We start from the raw sequence: 17,708 nt of genomic DNA on the forward strand, positions 1-17,708 counted from the left end.
TACAGTATTTTCCTTCACGTTTTAAAAGTCAATTTAAATGTTTTGCTAAGGAAAAGTGTTATTACCTTATTTACTCCCTGCAAACAGTCCAAGATTGTAAGATTGTACGTGCAGTTCCCAAATGAAGCATCCCTAAAGATTTAATACAAATTAATTTAATATACACAGAATTATGTTAAGAACTCATGGAAAGGCAACACACGACATAATATATTCAGGTTATTCAATCCCCTCTGAGAACTCTGAATTAAAGTTCAAAGCAGACATCTTTTTAGAAGCTTGTTCATGCTAAAGCACTGCCCTACCAAAGATGTAGCTCAGTGCAAATGCAGTTAGATACTGCAAATAATTTTAAATGCATATTTTACATCAGCTCAATACATATTCTTTACCAAATTATTTATGCTGTCCTGGAACAGGAAGTTTTGCATCCTCTCTCAATTGTGTAATGATAGTAGCAAACAAAGCAAAACTTGCTTTAACCATTATTCAAGTCTTAATTGAGTTACACTGTCTAACAGGGAAAGGCAAATAGACTACTAGTTTGGATTTCATTTACAGGCTCTCATTTTGATGCCTGATTACAGATGTGATTAAAAATTATCCAGATATAATTAAATTTAAAATTATTTAACTTCAGTTCTGCCACTATGAAAATTTCTCTTTAAAAGATGACAGGATACCCCAAAGCAAAACATATTCAAGTGATAAGAGACACCAACATAAAAGCAAACAACACCACCAAAAAAGTAACAGCAACAAATGCATTGTAGAAAAAAGAAAAAGTACTTTTCAAAGTGTGTTTCAGACCAGTTTGCATTTTAACAAAATCCTGCCTGGGCAGATTATTTCCTAATCACTCATTAAAGAAATCTGTTATATTTTTGCTCTAAGCTATTTTATCCAGAGGGCTAAGAACTGCAATTTATCAGAATAACAAAATTTTAGGTTTCAACCAGATACATCTTTAATCTATAATTGATCCAAAATTTCAATCTTTCATTGAAAAGTTTCCTTTTTTGATAGTCTAATTGCTATAAGTAGTATGAAATTTTCTGTATTGATATGGTCCTTCAATCCCAAGTACTTTAAGAATAGAATATTCCCACCCATTCTTTAAGAGGAGAATAAGTACAGCAGTTTTGAGCAAGCAGTGTTCATAGAAAAGTATTTAAGAAAATTAAAAGCTACAATTCTGGTAGTGTCATATTGCAGGCAGGCTACTCTAGAAAAGCTTTCAAGTTATTAGATTATTAAAAAATACTTAGCCACAATTTTTACAATGTGAAATTCAATATCCAAATGCAACAAATATTTTTTTCATAAAGTATTTTCATTACATTAGATAAGCAGAACATACCAAAGATGTAAAATATAAACTTTACAGACAATATATTTTTGACAGGGAAAAGTTGAGTAACAGATCATTTAAGCACAAAATCATTTTAGCAAACAAAAAGGTCTTCTGAGCAAAAAATCTTGAGGCTCCAATGGGAAGACGTACATAGCAGAAAATCTTTAAAAGCTGTAACAGTTTTCTGAAGGGCCTGACAGAAAAAACAAAACCTAAAACACAAAATGCAAACCAAAAAATCAAGTATTTATAGAGAAATATGAATGGAAGATATGATTGTAGCAGATGTGTTCTATATTACATGTTATTTTGCTATGACAAGAATATAATTTTTATTTTATTTATATGTACATAACTACTTCAACCGATAAGGCACCTGATACTGCAGTACATAGAAAAAAAAAAAAAAAAGGAAAAAAAAGCCACATAATCTCTAATCCATTAATAAGAAGTGCTATGAGAGCAAGAGAGAGAAGGGAGAGGAGAGAGGGCAGGACAACATTGAACTTGACCTAGATGTACAAGATAAGCCTATCACAATTACAGGTGTAGAGTATTCTTAGCTCCAGTTCCCACAGACAGCTATTACCAGTGGAGTACACAAGGATGCTGGCAACTAACATCTATTGCCTACATCATCCATGCCTCAAACGTCTCATTTCTGTTGCTGTGCACCTAACCATTAAAGAAAGCAGCTCTGCTTTCATCACTTGTCATCCACACACAGTGAAATAATAGAAAGACTGAAAGCTAGGAAAATTCCAAACAGGCAAAGTTTTGAAATGAACAAATAAAAAGCTGTTTAAACCTAATTCCAAATTCCCAGAGTGTCAAAGAATAGCAGCATTCTAACATTTTTTTAAAGAAATGCAACACACTGAGTTAACATCTGAAAAACTTGCACACCCATCTATCTTTTGTGGCAGAATGCGATAGCGTAACCATATGAAACCATAAACAAACAGTAGATATGAATGACAGTACAGCATGGTAGTGAAATAACACCTGGAAGTGGTGGCTTAATATTACCTAATGCTTCGAGAGAAAGCACGATGTCTGAAGAACCATGGCAAATACTGAGCATATTATCTCAGACCTTGCCATAATCTCTCTCTTTCTCTCCCTCTGCCCCTCAAGTATCTTCTGGTAAGAAAACACATGCAAATCATAAAAGTTCCTTTTATCGTAATTTGGAAAACAAGAAAATGGAACAAAATCTATGCAATTTTTTTTCCTTAAAGCCATAGACATTTTTATTTTAGCACTCCCAATCCTTTTCAAGGTAAATGCAGGAATATATGTATTTTTTTCTTTTCTAGTTTTCAAAAGTATAACTGGCTCATTAGAATCAATTCCAGATGCAACCCCCTTTCTGAAACTTTACTGTTTTATGCTACAGAATTTTAAGCTAAGCTATCTACAAGCATTAAATTTTAGGTATAAGAACAAAGAAATTTATCTGGCAGAAGTTTTATGTATAATCCATGAGGACTCTGCATGCTGGATCCATTGATATAGTAGAGTGATATCTGAACTACAGGTAAGGCAAGTGCTTGTGGACTCAGTATTAAGAGATAAATCCCAAGTTACTGGTTTCAGAACACACAGCAAGCAACAAAATGCACTTTACAGAGCTGTTTTAAATATTAAAACAATATTTTTAAAAGTAGCTTATTTATGAAGCAAAGTCACACTGTGCTCATGAAGTGACATTTTTTATAGTCAATCTTTCTATCAAATAGATGATTTCATATTATTCCAGAGAAGTGTTACTATTCCTTTAGAGTTTAGTCAAAGAGCATTTTGCAGAATCCTAAAGATCAGATCCTAAATGCCAGTCTTACTCCCAACTACATGCCTAGAAAGACCTTGAAACACTCAAAAGGCAAAGATTATTAGTTTATTGTGACCAGATTTCCTGAATGTTTCAAATAAACCTTTTTGTTTAGAGGGAGTTGTATAAGGTATTTTAAGTCACTAATTATTTTGATTTTCTCTTTGTTAAAGGCAAAACCAAAACAAATCTCCCCCTCAAGTCACCCAGATGACTTCCTCCAGGCTGAGACCGTTATCAAGTTCTTTTTCTATCCCAGAGAAATCAGTTAGAAGTCATGTCAAATCATTAAACATCTTTGGAAATATTTAAAAAATAAATTTGATCTTATTTTCTGAATCCTCCTGAATGAATGCATTTACTGGAGAAAACTAAATAATTAAAGATTAATGCATAACAGCTAGTTCAATTTCATTGTTCTTCGGGTCAAGCTGTCTTCCTACTGATTTTGTATAAATTTCCAGATCATGGATAAATATATTGGATGCTGTCAGAAGTAGTACTAACCTTTACAAAAATCCCGTTAGAAATACAGCTATTTTCATACCTCACTGACTTGAGAAGTCTATATAGCACTAGATCCACCACCATGCATTTTCTTTCTACTAATGACAGATATATTTCACGAGTTTTAGAGCAATAATTAAAAATACTAATTTTACCTTGTATAAAATGCAATAGATTCTGAATGGGCCACACTTTGTACCACAGTAAAACCAAATGCAAGCACTAAGTTATGAGGAAGAGCACTGTAAAGAAAAGATACCTTTACTAACCTCAAAGAAACATAATTTTAGATGAAATTAAAATTAATTCCAGACATGCTTCCTATTTAAAATTATTCATCTCCTCTGTCCACTGTACACAGTCAGCATCCTATCCTACAGAAAACTAATGTATGTGCTTATGTTTAAGACAGTAGTAATTTTTAACTTACTGGGACTACTTATGTGTATACAAAAACATTCAGGTGTTTTTTTACTGGTGGAAACCATGCTTTTTGTTCAACTCAGAACTCTGTGTTTAAAAAAGCATAGAAGAGAAAGGAAGACCTCATTTCATATCAGAATAATAGAATAGGGCACACACAGACATCTCCTGCACAGTTTTACAGTGTGGGTGCTCTGATTTCTGTTGCTGATCACATATTTCACTAGAGTATTCTTCCAGTCTTTCATGGCCAAGCGCATAACCACCTTGATTTTCAAACAGTGTTTTACCAACTATTACCTGATAGTACGCTATTTGCTTTCAAAATTAGAAAAAATGTGAATATTTCTATGAGATACAGATGTAGTATGAATTTGAGCCAGCATTACAGAGCTGCAAATCCCACATCCGATTTCACAGTTACTGTCACTGACCTCAATACTGCATAATGCTTTCCCTTTCACCAAACCTCTAAACACTGTCAATAACAAAATAGCTTGTTTCCCCAGCACTTGCCAGTAAAGAAACAAAACCCAAAAGCTACAAATCTAGCTCTGAAATTCATGTCATATCTAGAGACTGAACACAATAATACTAAAATAAATGTTTCTTCTCTTTAATATAAAGTCAATACACAGTAGTTTGAGGTAAAGATCTAAAACTTAGTTTCACAATAGGAAACTGGTATTTGTGATCATTTAAAATGGTGTTAGCACCATTTTCTTAAATGGAAGTGAGAAGACACAGTACAAGATCTTCAAGAGACTAGAGCATCACCAACTGACAGGGAATCAGCCAAAAATAAAATTAAAGTGTCTCAAAGACAGTAGTTCCTTACCCTCCTGCTTTCTTTAGTTTTTCTGTTATAAAAACAAACCCCCAAAATTTCCATGCATCTTGTAAGAGGGGTATTCTGATTTCCTTCTACCCCTGAACAGTATTTGCTGAAGCTGTCTTTAAATGAAATACCAGCTGAAGATCTAAGCCGATTAAGGCTTTTTGAGGTCACTGAGCTAGATGAAAGCAGATCAGTTTCCCAGTGATCACTTCATGTAAACATAACTCAGTACTTCATAAAGAATCTGACAATCCTGCAGCTTCTACCTATTGAAAGTTGTCTATTTTTTTTGCTAAATAGAAGACACTTCAGATATCAAATCAATGAACTTGTTAAATAGTCTACCTGTAACATCTGACTGATCACTGCTCACTGATAAACTCCTGCACTTGAAACTATTCAGGGATGACCTATACTACAGAAGTTATATAATATCTAAGTTCCAGGCTCCAAGAATAAATTCAAGTCAATAAGTACTGAACACCAATGATTAATACCTCAAATTATTTCCTTCCTAGACCTTAGAACAGGAGAGAAGAGGTAAGACATTTGGGTTATGTTTTTCATTGTACATAAGAGTCATTTTAGTCCTTTTCAAGACACTAAAGATGAGGAAGGAGTGCAAACTTTCTTATAGCACCAACTTGTTTTTTCACAGTATAGCCTGATGCCAAGCAGATATACTACCTAAGGCAGTGCTACTGATTCCAGCACAGATTCATTTGCTTGAGCCTCTGTATCATGCTATATTTTGCACCAGAGATGTCTCAAATGTCTTAGAATGGACAGGAAGAGAAAATAATCTCAAAGGCCTTGGAAAACCAGGGAAGGAGGAATAAATTATTTCTTCCCCATTCCCAGCTAATCTAGATTGTCTCACTGCAGGCCCTCATCAGATCTACTTGCCCTTCTCTCAGCCCCAGTAATTCTTAAATTCCTTATGTATCTATTCCAGCCTCTTCCTATGAATTCAGCTCCCAAATATCCCCTCCCTATCAGACTCCCCATTTCTTACATTCCTACCTTGTCAGAATCCTTCAGTTTATTTCCTCACTTCTCTTTGTCTTACCTCCCATGCAGCTAGATTACACAGCCTTCTCTCCAAGCAGGACAAACTATACCACTGATAACAGAACGTGCTTAGGCTCTAATCCAGTGCCAAGACCTGACATAGTCCAAAGCAGCTCCAAAAGAAACTTAAGTGATTTCCAGCCCCATGTCATATAAGAAAGAATGCTCAAGAAATCAAGATGTTTAATTCTTCTAGCAAAATAAGACTAACTCTTCTAGCTCATAACACTATATTCCTTCTAGGAACAGCAAGGCTCTCCTCAAGAAGATTGACTCCCTCCCATCCTCTAAAATAGCTAAAGTTTTGCGTTTAAAAAAAAAAAAAAAAGAAAAAAAATCCCAAAGCATACCAAAACACATCCACACCACAGGAAACCCACCACAAAAATCCCACAACCTCCCATAAAAGCTTTTGTTTTAGCTAATCATTTTTCTCCCAGCAACCCAGGGTTTGAAACACATGGACAAAGACTGCAGAGGAGTTACATGTCAGAAGACTGCCTATTCTATACATTTATTGCCCTTTTCTCCTGAAGCTGACCAACGGAATGAAGTGATTATTACTTTTGTAATCATTTTGACAATCCAGACTGCAAAAACTGAGTAGTCCCTTTGCTGGACATTGCCTTCTTCAATGTTTTCAGTTAGTATTCTCTCCCCTGGGAAACATGAAATGCTCTTTGTATATAATACAAAGTCATCTTCAGAAAGTCTTGTTGTTTCTTGTATTTCTTGACCCCTGCTTTGCTGATCTCAGAGTAGCTAACTGTTCTATTTCAGAATAGAATTTTATGAATTCAAACTACAAGGATTTGCTTTGAATAATTATTTAACACTTAAAATGAAATAGTTTCATATCATTAAATTTGTTACTGTGGTTTTTATCAGCCCCACAAGAAATCACAGAGCCAATTACTTTCACTACTCCCTACCAGTCAAGCAGAAACAGCATTTTTTTATTATTATCACTACTATTATCATCATTGTTATTATAAGGAATTGGTTGCAAGGCGAAGGTCTGTATAGGCTTTGGTTTGAGCAAATAGGGTCATATGAGACTGTTCTGCAAAACCACTATTCCTCCCAAGTTTTCTGTCTTACAGTTTTGGGACCTAACAACTAAGGTTCTTCACTTTGTCAGAACGTCTTTCCTACAGATCTTAATCTTGACTTTGGTGGTGAAGAAAGGAACCTAGAGACATAGCAATTTACCATAATTCCAAACAGTAAATTTCTTTAATTGGTGAACAAGATACAACCATTCTCAGGTAACATACATCCTTCACTACTAAGAGTTTTGCTTTTTAAGCAAGTTTTGAATAAACTAAGTTTAAGATTCTGAAAAATTTAAGTCACTTTAGTATTAAAAGCTCTTATATGAAAGAAATACTCCTACCAAAGTTGAACCACTGAGAATTTGATATGAAAGGAAGAGTCAGGTTTTTTTAGAATCCACTAAAATGCTACATAGTAATCCCTGGAAGGAAGGGAAATATTGCAGGGAAATATTTCCCTTGTTGCTTCCCCAAAATGATAAGGAGACAGAAGAATGTATTGGCAGTTTCTGTGCTCAGAATAATAGTTTGCTTCAAAGAACTTCTTGTAGCAATTTTCCAATAGCTGAACCTTCTGTAAACAGAAAGGACCAGTGTAATTATTTCAAACTGGAAGAAGATCAGGAACCAAAGAATCTAAAAGGTGGAGAAAACTATACATTATTCTTTAATTTAGATCATCACTCCTGTATTTTATATAGAATTTGGAGATGTTAAAAAACACTGACGTTTAAAATAACAGATTTTTTTATGCATTGTATCCAGTATCTTTTATAATTAGCTGAAAAAAAATACGGTTATCAATAGCTCAGTAAACTTCTTGGGTTTTGGAGACCTATCGATGACCAGGTCAGTGTATAAACTCTCTGCCAATAAAAGCTATCATTGATTTGATATCTTTTTTAAAAAGATGTGTTCAATGGTTTAAGATTTCATAGTCAAACTGGTCTTTACATCCAAATCTACCATCCCAACAGTTTATACTGTATCTGGCTCCTGCACAAGCTATGAGAAGAGAGACAATATGATCTTCCTTTGCTGAGTGGCTGTAGAATCAGATGAATTTGATATAGACAAGGTAGGTCTACATTTACAAATGCACTGGCTGACAGTGAACACTACTTCTAAAATGCTGACTCCCCTAAAAAAGAGGATATTGACCTTCTTGAAGTTGCCTTTTATTGCCAGTGTCTGCATAGGAATAGTGTGAGGTATTTTCATTCATGAAGCACAAGGGCATTTAATTGTCCACACTATGAAAAAAATTTGGGAGTCTCTTTAATAGATAGTCATGATAGCTAAAACTACTCAGATTGAAGTCTCAATATGACCTTAGTACAGAGAATAAAGACAGATTGATAGAAATTATCTATGATTCGTTGAAAACAGAAAGGCAAAGCAATTTAATTACTTGAACATAAGTACTTGTTCTGTAAAATAGAGAAAATATAACAGCATAAACCCCCCCCCATTCATGTAAGTCTAGTTAGGTACTAGGTAATTTAAAAGATCTGAATGACTTCGAATAGTAAAACATGATACATGATGAAGAAAAGTTTAACTGCTAAATCAGAAACATTTTAAGAACTATTTTCAAAACCTGACAATTTGCAAGACTGCGAGTCTTACTTAAAACTTAAATCAATCTAAATGGCTTTGTTATTCCACCACAGAGCAAGTTATTCCAACAGAACTAAAAAAGTTTTTTCTGGAGATCAGTCATTTTGATACAATGTCTGTATCAGACATGAAACCATTTTCTGGGAAGTCAATCTGAAAAATTTATATTTAGCAAATTCCAACCAAAAAAACCAAAGTTAGGCCCATTTCTCACGTTCACATACCTAAATGGAAGATATGGTGGATTAGATCCAGACAAAAGTGTTCTGTAAGCTTCTTCTGGTGTTTTCTTCAAGTATATTACCTAAAAGGGATGGGGGGAGACGAAAAAACATGAGCCCTGAGCCTGAAAAGTCATTAAACACATGTAAGCTTCCCTCAGCCCCTAAATTCCCAAGAATGTACACTGTACTCCTTCATGACCAACTCCTATGACACTTATAGGTCAGAAAAGACATACAAAGTAAAAGACTCAGAAATCAACAGAAGTCAACAGAAACTGGGATTTCTGTTTTGTGTCATTTCCCTCCTTTAAAAAAAAATGTAAAAATAATCATATTGCTGCAACTGAGAGACTTCGAGACAGACTCAACGTCATACTAAGATGAAAAATACGCATCTGTACTAGTTCTCTGTCCAATTTCAGATGAATCAAAATATTATCACAGCAGCTGACAAAGGAAACATTTCTCCACCACAGCTCAATGGAATATTTTCCAACACAAATATTGTTTGATTCTTAACTGTCAGTATCAAACTACTAATTAACAAAAATACCCAATTCAACAAGCTGAACCTGTTACTATGAGACCAACATATAGTTAATGTAACACCCTAAGCCAAGGCTCATTCTGCTATCACTGAACACTATCAGCTGCACTGGCTTAAGTAAGAAATTAGAATACAACCATATCTTGCTGCACTTCAATTTTTATTTGTACAGTAAAACTGGTCCTAAAATAAACCTAACTTGGAATACATATTAAGCAAGTGCATTATTTACAAAAAAAAAAAAAATATTTCATCCAGTTTGGAGTGGCATATTTCATGCACACAAACGTTTTGTAAACAAAGCCACACAATTTTTCTAGCCATTTCCCCACTACTCACCTTACAACCAGCACCTACATGGCTACTTTTTAGGTCTACACACACTTAACTGTTGAATATAAAGTATTTTAATAAATATTTTCTTAACCAAGACCTAGGTTAGATCCTGATCTGAAAGCTTTATTCAATTTTTGACCTTGAATACATGAGACTATAGGTAAGTGGTGTTCACTCCCAGAATATTTGCTATTTGCTTTATGTCTAGAGTTATATCTCAAGTTAATGGGATTCTTAGTATTCTGTAGGGTGTCAACATGGTAGGTAGATTTTCTTGCATTTCTTCAAGTGTGGACAAGGCACACAGAAAAGATAAGGATAAAAAAAAAATTGACTCAAGTAAAATAGTCTGAAAGCTCTTTGACATGACACAATGAAAAGAGGGTCCAGAATCATCTCTGGTTTTCAACTACCACCTATTTCACTACTTTGAACAACTGGTCTAATTTTGGACCAAAACCCTCTACACAAACTGATTTGCCTTCAAAAGATCAATTCTCTGACATGGAGTTGTATTTCAGTCTCGGTCTCCAATGTCGCTGCTCCACTCATCATGGTCACACTGATAGAACAGATCAGTATAACCAGTACCCAAAAAAGAGGAACAAATGCCACTTATCTTCAAATATTAAATCTTAATACTGCAGCAGTGTCAACATTGCTGTTTCATTTAGCAAAAGTGCCCAAATTACATATTTCTCAAAATTAATGTCCTTGTATTTGACTGAACTTCCATATTCTCCCCTCCTTAATCTCTGAAAGCAACGCATCCTTTCCACCATCAAAACAGACCATAATTTCTACACGAATATCATCCCATTTATTCTGTGTTATCAGAACAATTGTTTCTAACTCAATTATTGGATTCTTTGTTGTTGAGGTCAAACCAGTGATTACTAATATTGGAACAGATTGAGAGATTTACTTAATGGATACATGTATTAACATAATTTAAAAAGTAAAGGGGCCCATTTCTTTTTAGGCTGTAACAGTCTGTCTACAGCAATGATTGCTAACTAATGGCACCAAGTTCATGCTTTCAACCCCTGCAGCACAACAATGCCATTATGCTTGCACATTCATTTGTGAAAGATTCTGTTAGCCTGTAAAAGAAGTCTCCTTTATATTTCCTTTATAGTCCCCCTCACCACAAAGGTTTTACATTTAAGAACAATGCATCCTGTGCAAGAAATTTCAGTGGGGGGTGTATTTCAGAGAAAAATACTGATTTTATTCATGTCAATTAATGTTAATAATGACATTAATTAGCTTCCATTTAAAGCCTAAATTCTTTCTTATAGTCAAACGATCCCTAGAAGGTAGCTCAGAGGACTTCAGGGAAAGATGAGTTTCCATCTTACACAGTTAGGGAGTCAGAAACCTGAAGTAGGGGCAAATTTGTATTATATGAATGTTTTCCCAACACTGCAGCTTTTATTTAACAGAAGTTATGGTACTTGAGAGCTGTCTCTGCTCAAAGACATGTACACATGATGTTTTGAACCAAACACTGCTAGTTGTCTGTCCACAGAGCTCATAATAAAGACACCAGGATGGAAACAGGAAAAAGATATTAAGAACATAAAAGGAAGGAGGAAAGGGAAAGAAATTCTGAACAGAGCTCCTGAAAAAACACAAGTATCACAGATATCAAGAATAACGCAGTAGCTGAAGGGGGAAGGATAATAAAATGGAGAAGGAAACACTACAGTACATGCTTCAGTACTTAAAAAGTAGTGATATTCATCAAGAAAAACAGAGGAGACTGTTTTCTAACTGAACTTTATCAATGAAAACTCAGCAACTGAAACTTAGTTTTTTAATCTAATAATATGATGAATCTTCAGAGGGCTTTCATTCTGCAACTTATACAAATTAACATAAAAAAACCCAACACAAAGAGCCTGTTGTGAATAGTTTGTATAAATTGATCCTGTATCTAAGAAGTAATGCGAGTAAAAGCCTTTTAAAAAAGTCACCACTTTCCAGGCAGTTACTATTCTTTTACAAGAGTTGTTTTACAAGGGACAAGGTTCTCCTCCCTTTCCCCACTGTCACTAGTATAACTCATATCCTGTGGCACTGCTACCTGTAAAAAACAGATTCATCAAATATTGAAAATTTTCAAATATTTTTTTTTTTCTCTGACATTTCCATTCTTATGTTCTCACTTCCTGAATAATGATGTGGTTGAAAGATAAAGCTCTCCACAGTTGGGACACTATGCAGGCACATGAGATGTAGCAATACTGGCCACATACACGCTGCCAAGAAAATTCATACCATATGTCCTAAAAAGTTTACAAAACAAAAAGGCAATTAGTGTTTTGCAAGTCCACCTTAGCACTCATCCACAATACTTCAAATAGAATTTGGATTCATCTTCTTCCCATGCACAGCTGGCATTTTCAAATTAGAAGTATATGCAACAGATCCACTCTAGAGCTGCTAAGTTATCACAAGAATTCTGTGAAGCCAATCTAAAGCAATCAGAAGAAAGGTGTTGCTCAAAACAGCAAAGAGGCTGTATATGTTGCAGTAACTGAAAAGCTTTTGTACTTGCTGGCAGTCCAAGGGAGGGATTATGCATTTGAGCAGTAGTGTGATATGCTTAGATTACAAGAGCACAAACCCTTAAAGTTTCAGGTAGGGCTGAGAAGTCTAATTTGTATTTTTAAATTAGGGGAAAAGTTTCCTGCAAGGAAATGACTGATGAAGGAAAAAGCAAAGCCATACTAGCTTCAGAATATTCTCTGTGGTGCCTGGTAAGACTTTGTAAAACCTAGTAGCACCCTGTTTTTGACATCACTGAACACTCTGCGTTGTAGTCTTGGCCATTTAGGAGAAACCCTGAAATTCCCTGTAAGATCAGAGAAGTCTGCATGTTCTTCTGTTCTTGTAACACTTTAAAAATTTTTTTTCTTCTTAATCTGAATTTTACTACAGAAGTGATTTTTGCAGAATTCTTAAGAACAAGGACAATAATTTAGCAATTGGACACAATTAGCCCAAATGTATTGAAAGTCCACTGTAAAAACTGAAATTTAGAAAACACATCTTACTGAGACGCAATTTACAAACAGGCGAGCTATTGCCAATAAAGTTTTAAGACCTAACTTTCACTTAAACTTATGACTCTCTTATTAAAATATTTTAATAGCTATAGGGTATTTCAGTACAAAGGTCTAAGAAGCTGTTTAATGGAACAATCTAAGTTGCATAATCACCACTGGAAACCCATTCCTAGAACCTGACCCACTGTTTTCCATGTTTCATTTTACACTTAATATTTTAACACCAGGACAAACAAAACAAGCCTTCTCAATTAACTTTCACACATTGGTAGACTTAATAGCTATAAGACTTTCTGGTCTCAAAATGCTTGTATAATCAAAGACAAGACATAAAATCTAGAACACCTTAAATCAAAGAGTACCTATATTTGTCACAATTTGGATATTCAAATCGTGATAGATCAAATTGCCAATTATACAGAGTTCTTTTACTGCAGAATATGATTAGATTCCATCAGGTCAGGAACCACCCTATCACGTAACCCAAGAGTGTACATCTACTGCATCTGATGAACATAGCAATTACAGGTAAAACACTCCAAAAATGCAAATATTATTTCTTGAGTGTGAAATGAATATGTCTGGATTACAAAAGCTAAGATTCTGCAGTTAAAAAAACAAAAATCAGATTATTAGATAAATGGTAAATAACTTTTAAGAATAAATAAATATTAGTTTTATGCATTAGTATCAATCACTATAGAAGGTGAATGAACTCCCATAACGCTTGCAAGTTTAGGAATACACATCTATAGAAATAACTCTGGGGTGACATACTAAGTAACATATTGGATACCTTTGTGCAAAGTGTCTTCCTAAATTGAGATGAATTGGAGAGTGACTATAAGGTGTTTTCAACAAGAGAACAAATACTTTTTTGTACCGGTAACAATGTATTAGTAAAGAATTACTCTTGGTATATAATATCTTCAATAATCAGAAGATACTTAAAACACCTACTAGTCTGACAGGAGAGTAATACCAAATGCAGATGTAGATCACTTGCATATGCTAGCAATTAAGAGCTATAAGCAGCTTAAAACAGGCTAGGCAAGGGTTAAACGTGCACAGTTGTGGCACACTAATTTACCTTATTGCACACATAAGCTGCTGACTCCTTATGTGATGTGCCACCTGATATCCATTATAGAGTACAAACACAATCACACCATGGTACACGTACTATGTGCTCCCCCTCGACTTTCTTTAGAGGGATTTCTGCTGCCTTTCCCCCCAGTACTTTCATTTTAGCTGCTGAGCAGCTCCTTCAAATAAGGACTACCAAATATACCAGACTGTTCCCGTGTTTAGGTCTTAAATACTGTAAGTATGGCATAGCTGATCAGTCCTCTGCTTGGAGTTCTGTCTTGCATCATACGTACCTCTGTACTTTCTGTTCCTACAACCTGGCTTTGCAGGAATTTCTCTTTATGGACAGCAGCACTCTTTCCTTGGGTCTAGCTAATTGTGATAAGGGCCTTTTAACCCCTTACCACAGAGAACAGCTACTTAGTTGAGACAGTCATATAACAAGGACTGGACAAGGGGAATAAAAAGATAATCTTGTCCTCTTCAAAATGCCAGTGTCCTACTCTTTCCTAGGCTTCTAAGATGTATCAGAAGGTGAAGGCAGGATCAGACAAGAGCAATCCAGTGAAGGCAATTAGATGCTGTAATCTACAAATGTGCTAGATGAGTGTTCTCTAGCTATAGGCTTAATTAGACCAGCTTTAAAACATGAAGTGAATCTTTCTAAATACAGAACTGGAGCTATAATGAGGCAAACACAAACCAAAAAGCAGTCTAAATAGAACAACTGAAGTTTGTTTACAAACTATAGTGTGGGAATCACTACTGAAGATGCTACAACTTAGACACATTTTGGATCTAAAGGGACAGTAAAGCTTAAAAAGATATGCTACCAAATTTGGAGGCTCCTTAAACAGAATATAAAACACAGAATTAGAAATTAATTCCAGCATTTTAAATAGAGCCTTGTATGGTCAAAAACATTACCAAATTTAGAACATTCTAACTCATTTGTTCTTATTATTCCTTTTGCAGAGTTGTTCCATCAGGTTGACTCCCAAGGGTTAAAAATCTATCCAAAAGATTTTTAAAATTTGAACTCACCCCAATTGTTTTTACATCTTTATAGATCTTCTTTCTCAAAAGCATTTACACACTATCCCCATACTTACAGTAAAACATTTTGTTTAACTACAAGAATCTGCAACCTAAATTCTTTCAATATTATCATCTGTATTTACTGAGCTTTGCCTTCAGCATGACCTCAGGCCTGAAAGAAACATACCAGCTTTCACATGGTATAAAGCCTGACTTACCAGAGACTTCCAGAACTCAGCTGACCATGTGGATGTCAGCTTGGGACCAGCAGCTTGTTAGCTTCAATACTTATCAGTGTAAAACATGCTATCACAAAGACTCTTTGAGTCTTCTACAAGTGTGCTCCAATTCTGGACAGTAGAGCGGGAAGGTGAAATTGAAGTTTGAGCTACACTGCTATGAAGACACACAAGCGGTTGAGCAAGTGCCAGCTTGGGACTATCAAAACTTATGTGATATCATAATAAACTAGGCTTGTGTAACTAAGGCAGCCCTGTGTATTGCATATTATCTGTAATATTAGAAGGCTGAAATATCTCAATTTTTCCATTATTCTGCGTAGCCTATGAAAATTAACTGAGAAAAGAAATCCATCCAATAATCACTATGCCTCTGGTCTAGTAACTTTCAGAAAGGCTGTGAGAAAAAGCTTTCTTCTCCCCACTATGAGCAGCCATGAGCAGTGATTGATCCTACAACAGCCAAGTTTAGAGGTAAGTTTGTGGTTTGCAATTTTGACATTCAAGCAAATGGTATCCTATGGGAAACAGGCACATGATCCACCAAAGCCACTCCCTGTGTAGTAAATGGAGTTAAGTGCCAAAGACAGGACTTCCATAAAACTCATACAGCAGAATTTTCAAAGACAGCTTAAAGAAGAATCAAATGACAATCTGCCTACCTCCCTAAAGGACCATCCCTTGAGATGCTATTTTACACATAGCAGATGTCTCCTAAGGAAGGTTAGAAGTATCCATGTGATAAATAATACTTACAGCATATGCACCTATTAAAAATGCCGCATTTGCTCGTTTCCGCTGATCAAAACTGGTATAGTATACTATCTTCTTTCTTGATAGACTGAAATACTGTTAAAAAAAAAAAGACAGCATATTTACCAAGAGAAGAATACACTTTAAAAATACTTTTAAAAGTAACTTTTGAAAAACTGAAAAATAAGTCAGAAAAAATTCTTACAGAGATTCTTAAAATTAAAGGCAAAAATATTACTGATACCATGAACAATCTTCTTACATTATAGATAAGAGTGCAGGGAAATAGTCACTGTATGAGGGTATGTCTCTCAGCTTGCTGTCTGAAAATATCTTAGAAAATGCAGTTGAACTAAAATGTTCAGTATAAAATACTGGGTTTTTTTCATCCGGGTTTAAATATTTGAAAAATAGCTTATGAACATTGATTAAAGACACTGAAATTCTCAGACTAAAATGCCCTCCTATATGTTAAATCTATTTAGAACGTAATTCTGTGGAGGAGACAATAGAAAAACTGAAGCAATCAATCTTGCAGGCATTTTATAAGTTAAACACCATTCTTCCATCTATACTACCTAAAAATGGAGTGACAGACATCTTTAGAAATCTTCAACAGCAAGAATTCATTTTAAAAAAAAATTGCACAAGTGAAAAGCCTGAAAAAAAAGGCTAGGCAGAGACAGAACTAGGAACACTTGCAATTCTTTATTTAGGAAGAAGTCTCTGTCAGAATCCTGTGGACAAAACTCCCATTGAAAACAAGATCAACAAGCAGTAGACAAGAACAATTATGACAAACTGCAGCAAAACTATTTAAAGCCAGAGAGAGGTATAATTATCACTTAAAAATGGCAAGTTGGACAGTTTATTGCATTATTATACTTTTAGCATCATTAATTGCTACACTTTCATTATATTCTGCAACACTACTACTCATGTTTTTCCTGGCAGATTTCTACAGTAATCCTACAGTTTTGAGGAAGTCATCATCAGACATAACGGATTCTGCTCCTAAATATTTGAAGCCCATTTCTATTTTTAAAAGTTGCACATTTTATAAACTTCCTTTATAACAGTGCTGCTGTTACCCAACTTCAGGTTTTTAACTTCAATTTGACAATCTTAATTTACTTTCTTTTCCTGCTCTTGGCACTGATGACACTTGGGGGTGGGAGATAAGGTAACTGCAGCAGAATTGTGGTTTATTTATTTAAGTAGTGCCAACTGTATTTCTCTTCCACAAATCTGTAAATGTAGACTCTCATCTCAAATCTTGTTGCAAATTTTAGGACATCTTTAACCACAGAATCAAATTGTGCAAAAAAACCCAAATAGCTGATAAACTCAGGAGAGAACTGATGCATGTATCACAGTGAGCATCTTACTCCCACCTTCCACAGAAACAGCACCTTTAATAGCAGTTCTAACATTCCAGTCTGGTCTTATTACCCACAACTTCCACAGGTGGAAGGAGTGAGAGTTAATGCAACTGAGTATATCTAAGTAGGACTGCTAATTCCTGAGGTAGATGGTTGCTGTTGATTGGAAGAGGTTGTATCTTGAGACCACGAGCAACATCTTTCTCAGTGTATATGCAAACATAAAAAGCACAAGTAGTTATTTAATTAGTGAAGCATTCAATTATTATTAAAACTTGACAAAACTAATTCCAATATTTTAAGATCCCTCCTTTCTTCCCCCTC

The 17,708-nt window shown here is 34.9% G+C and overlaps 1 protein-coding gene across 2 annotated transcripts in view; it reads right to left on the bottom strand.

Moving 5' to 3' along the window:
• CDC14A (cell division cycle 14A) overlaps window positions 1-17,708 on the bottom strand; it is a 66,721-nt gene that overhangs the window by 30,529 nt on the left and 18,484 nt on the right. For both annotated transcript variants that reach the window (XM_074876625.1, XM_074876624.1), the window contains exons 4-6: window positions 16,006-16,098; window positions 8,927-9,006; window positions 66-132 (exon numbers count right to left, since the gene is read on the bottom strand). In XM_074876625.1, coding sequence (XP_074732726.1) covers window positions 66-132; window positions 8,927-9,006; window positions 16,006-16,098 — 240 coding nt within the window. The remainder of the gene's footprint in view (window positions 1-65; window positions 133-8,926; window positions 9,007-16,005; window positions 16,099-17,708) is intronic.

This window comes from Strix uralensis, chromosome 8 (genome assembly GCF_047716275.1).
Source record: "Strix uralensis isolate ZFMK-TIS-50842 chromosome 8, bStrUra1, whole genome shotgun sequence".
Lineage (NCBI taxonomy): Eukaryota > Metazoa > Chordata > Aves > Strigiformes > Strigidae > Strix > Strix uralensis.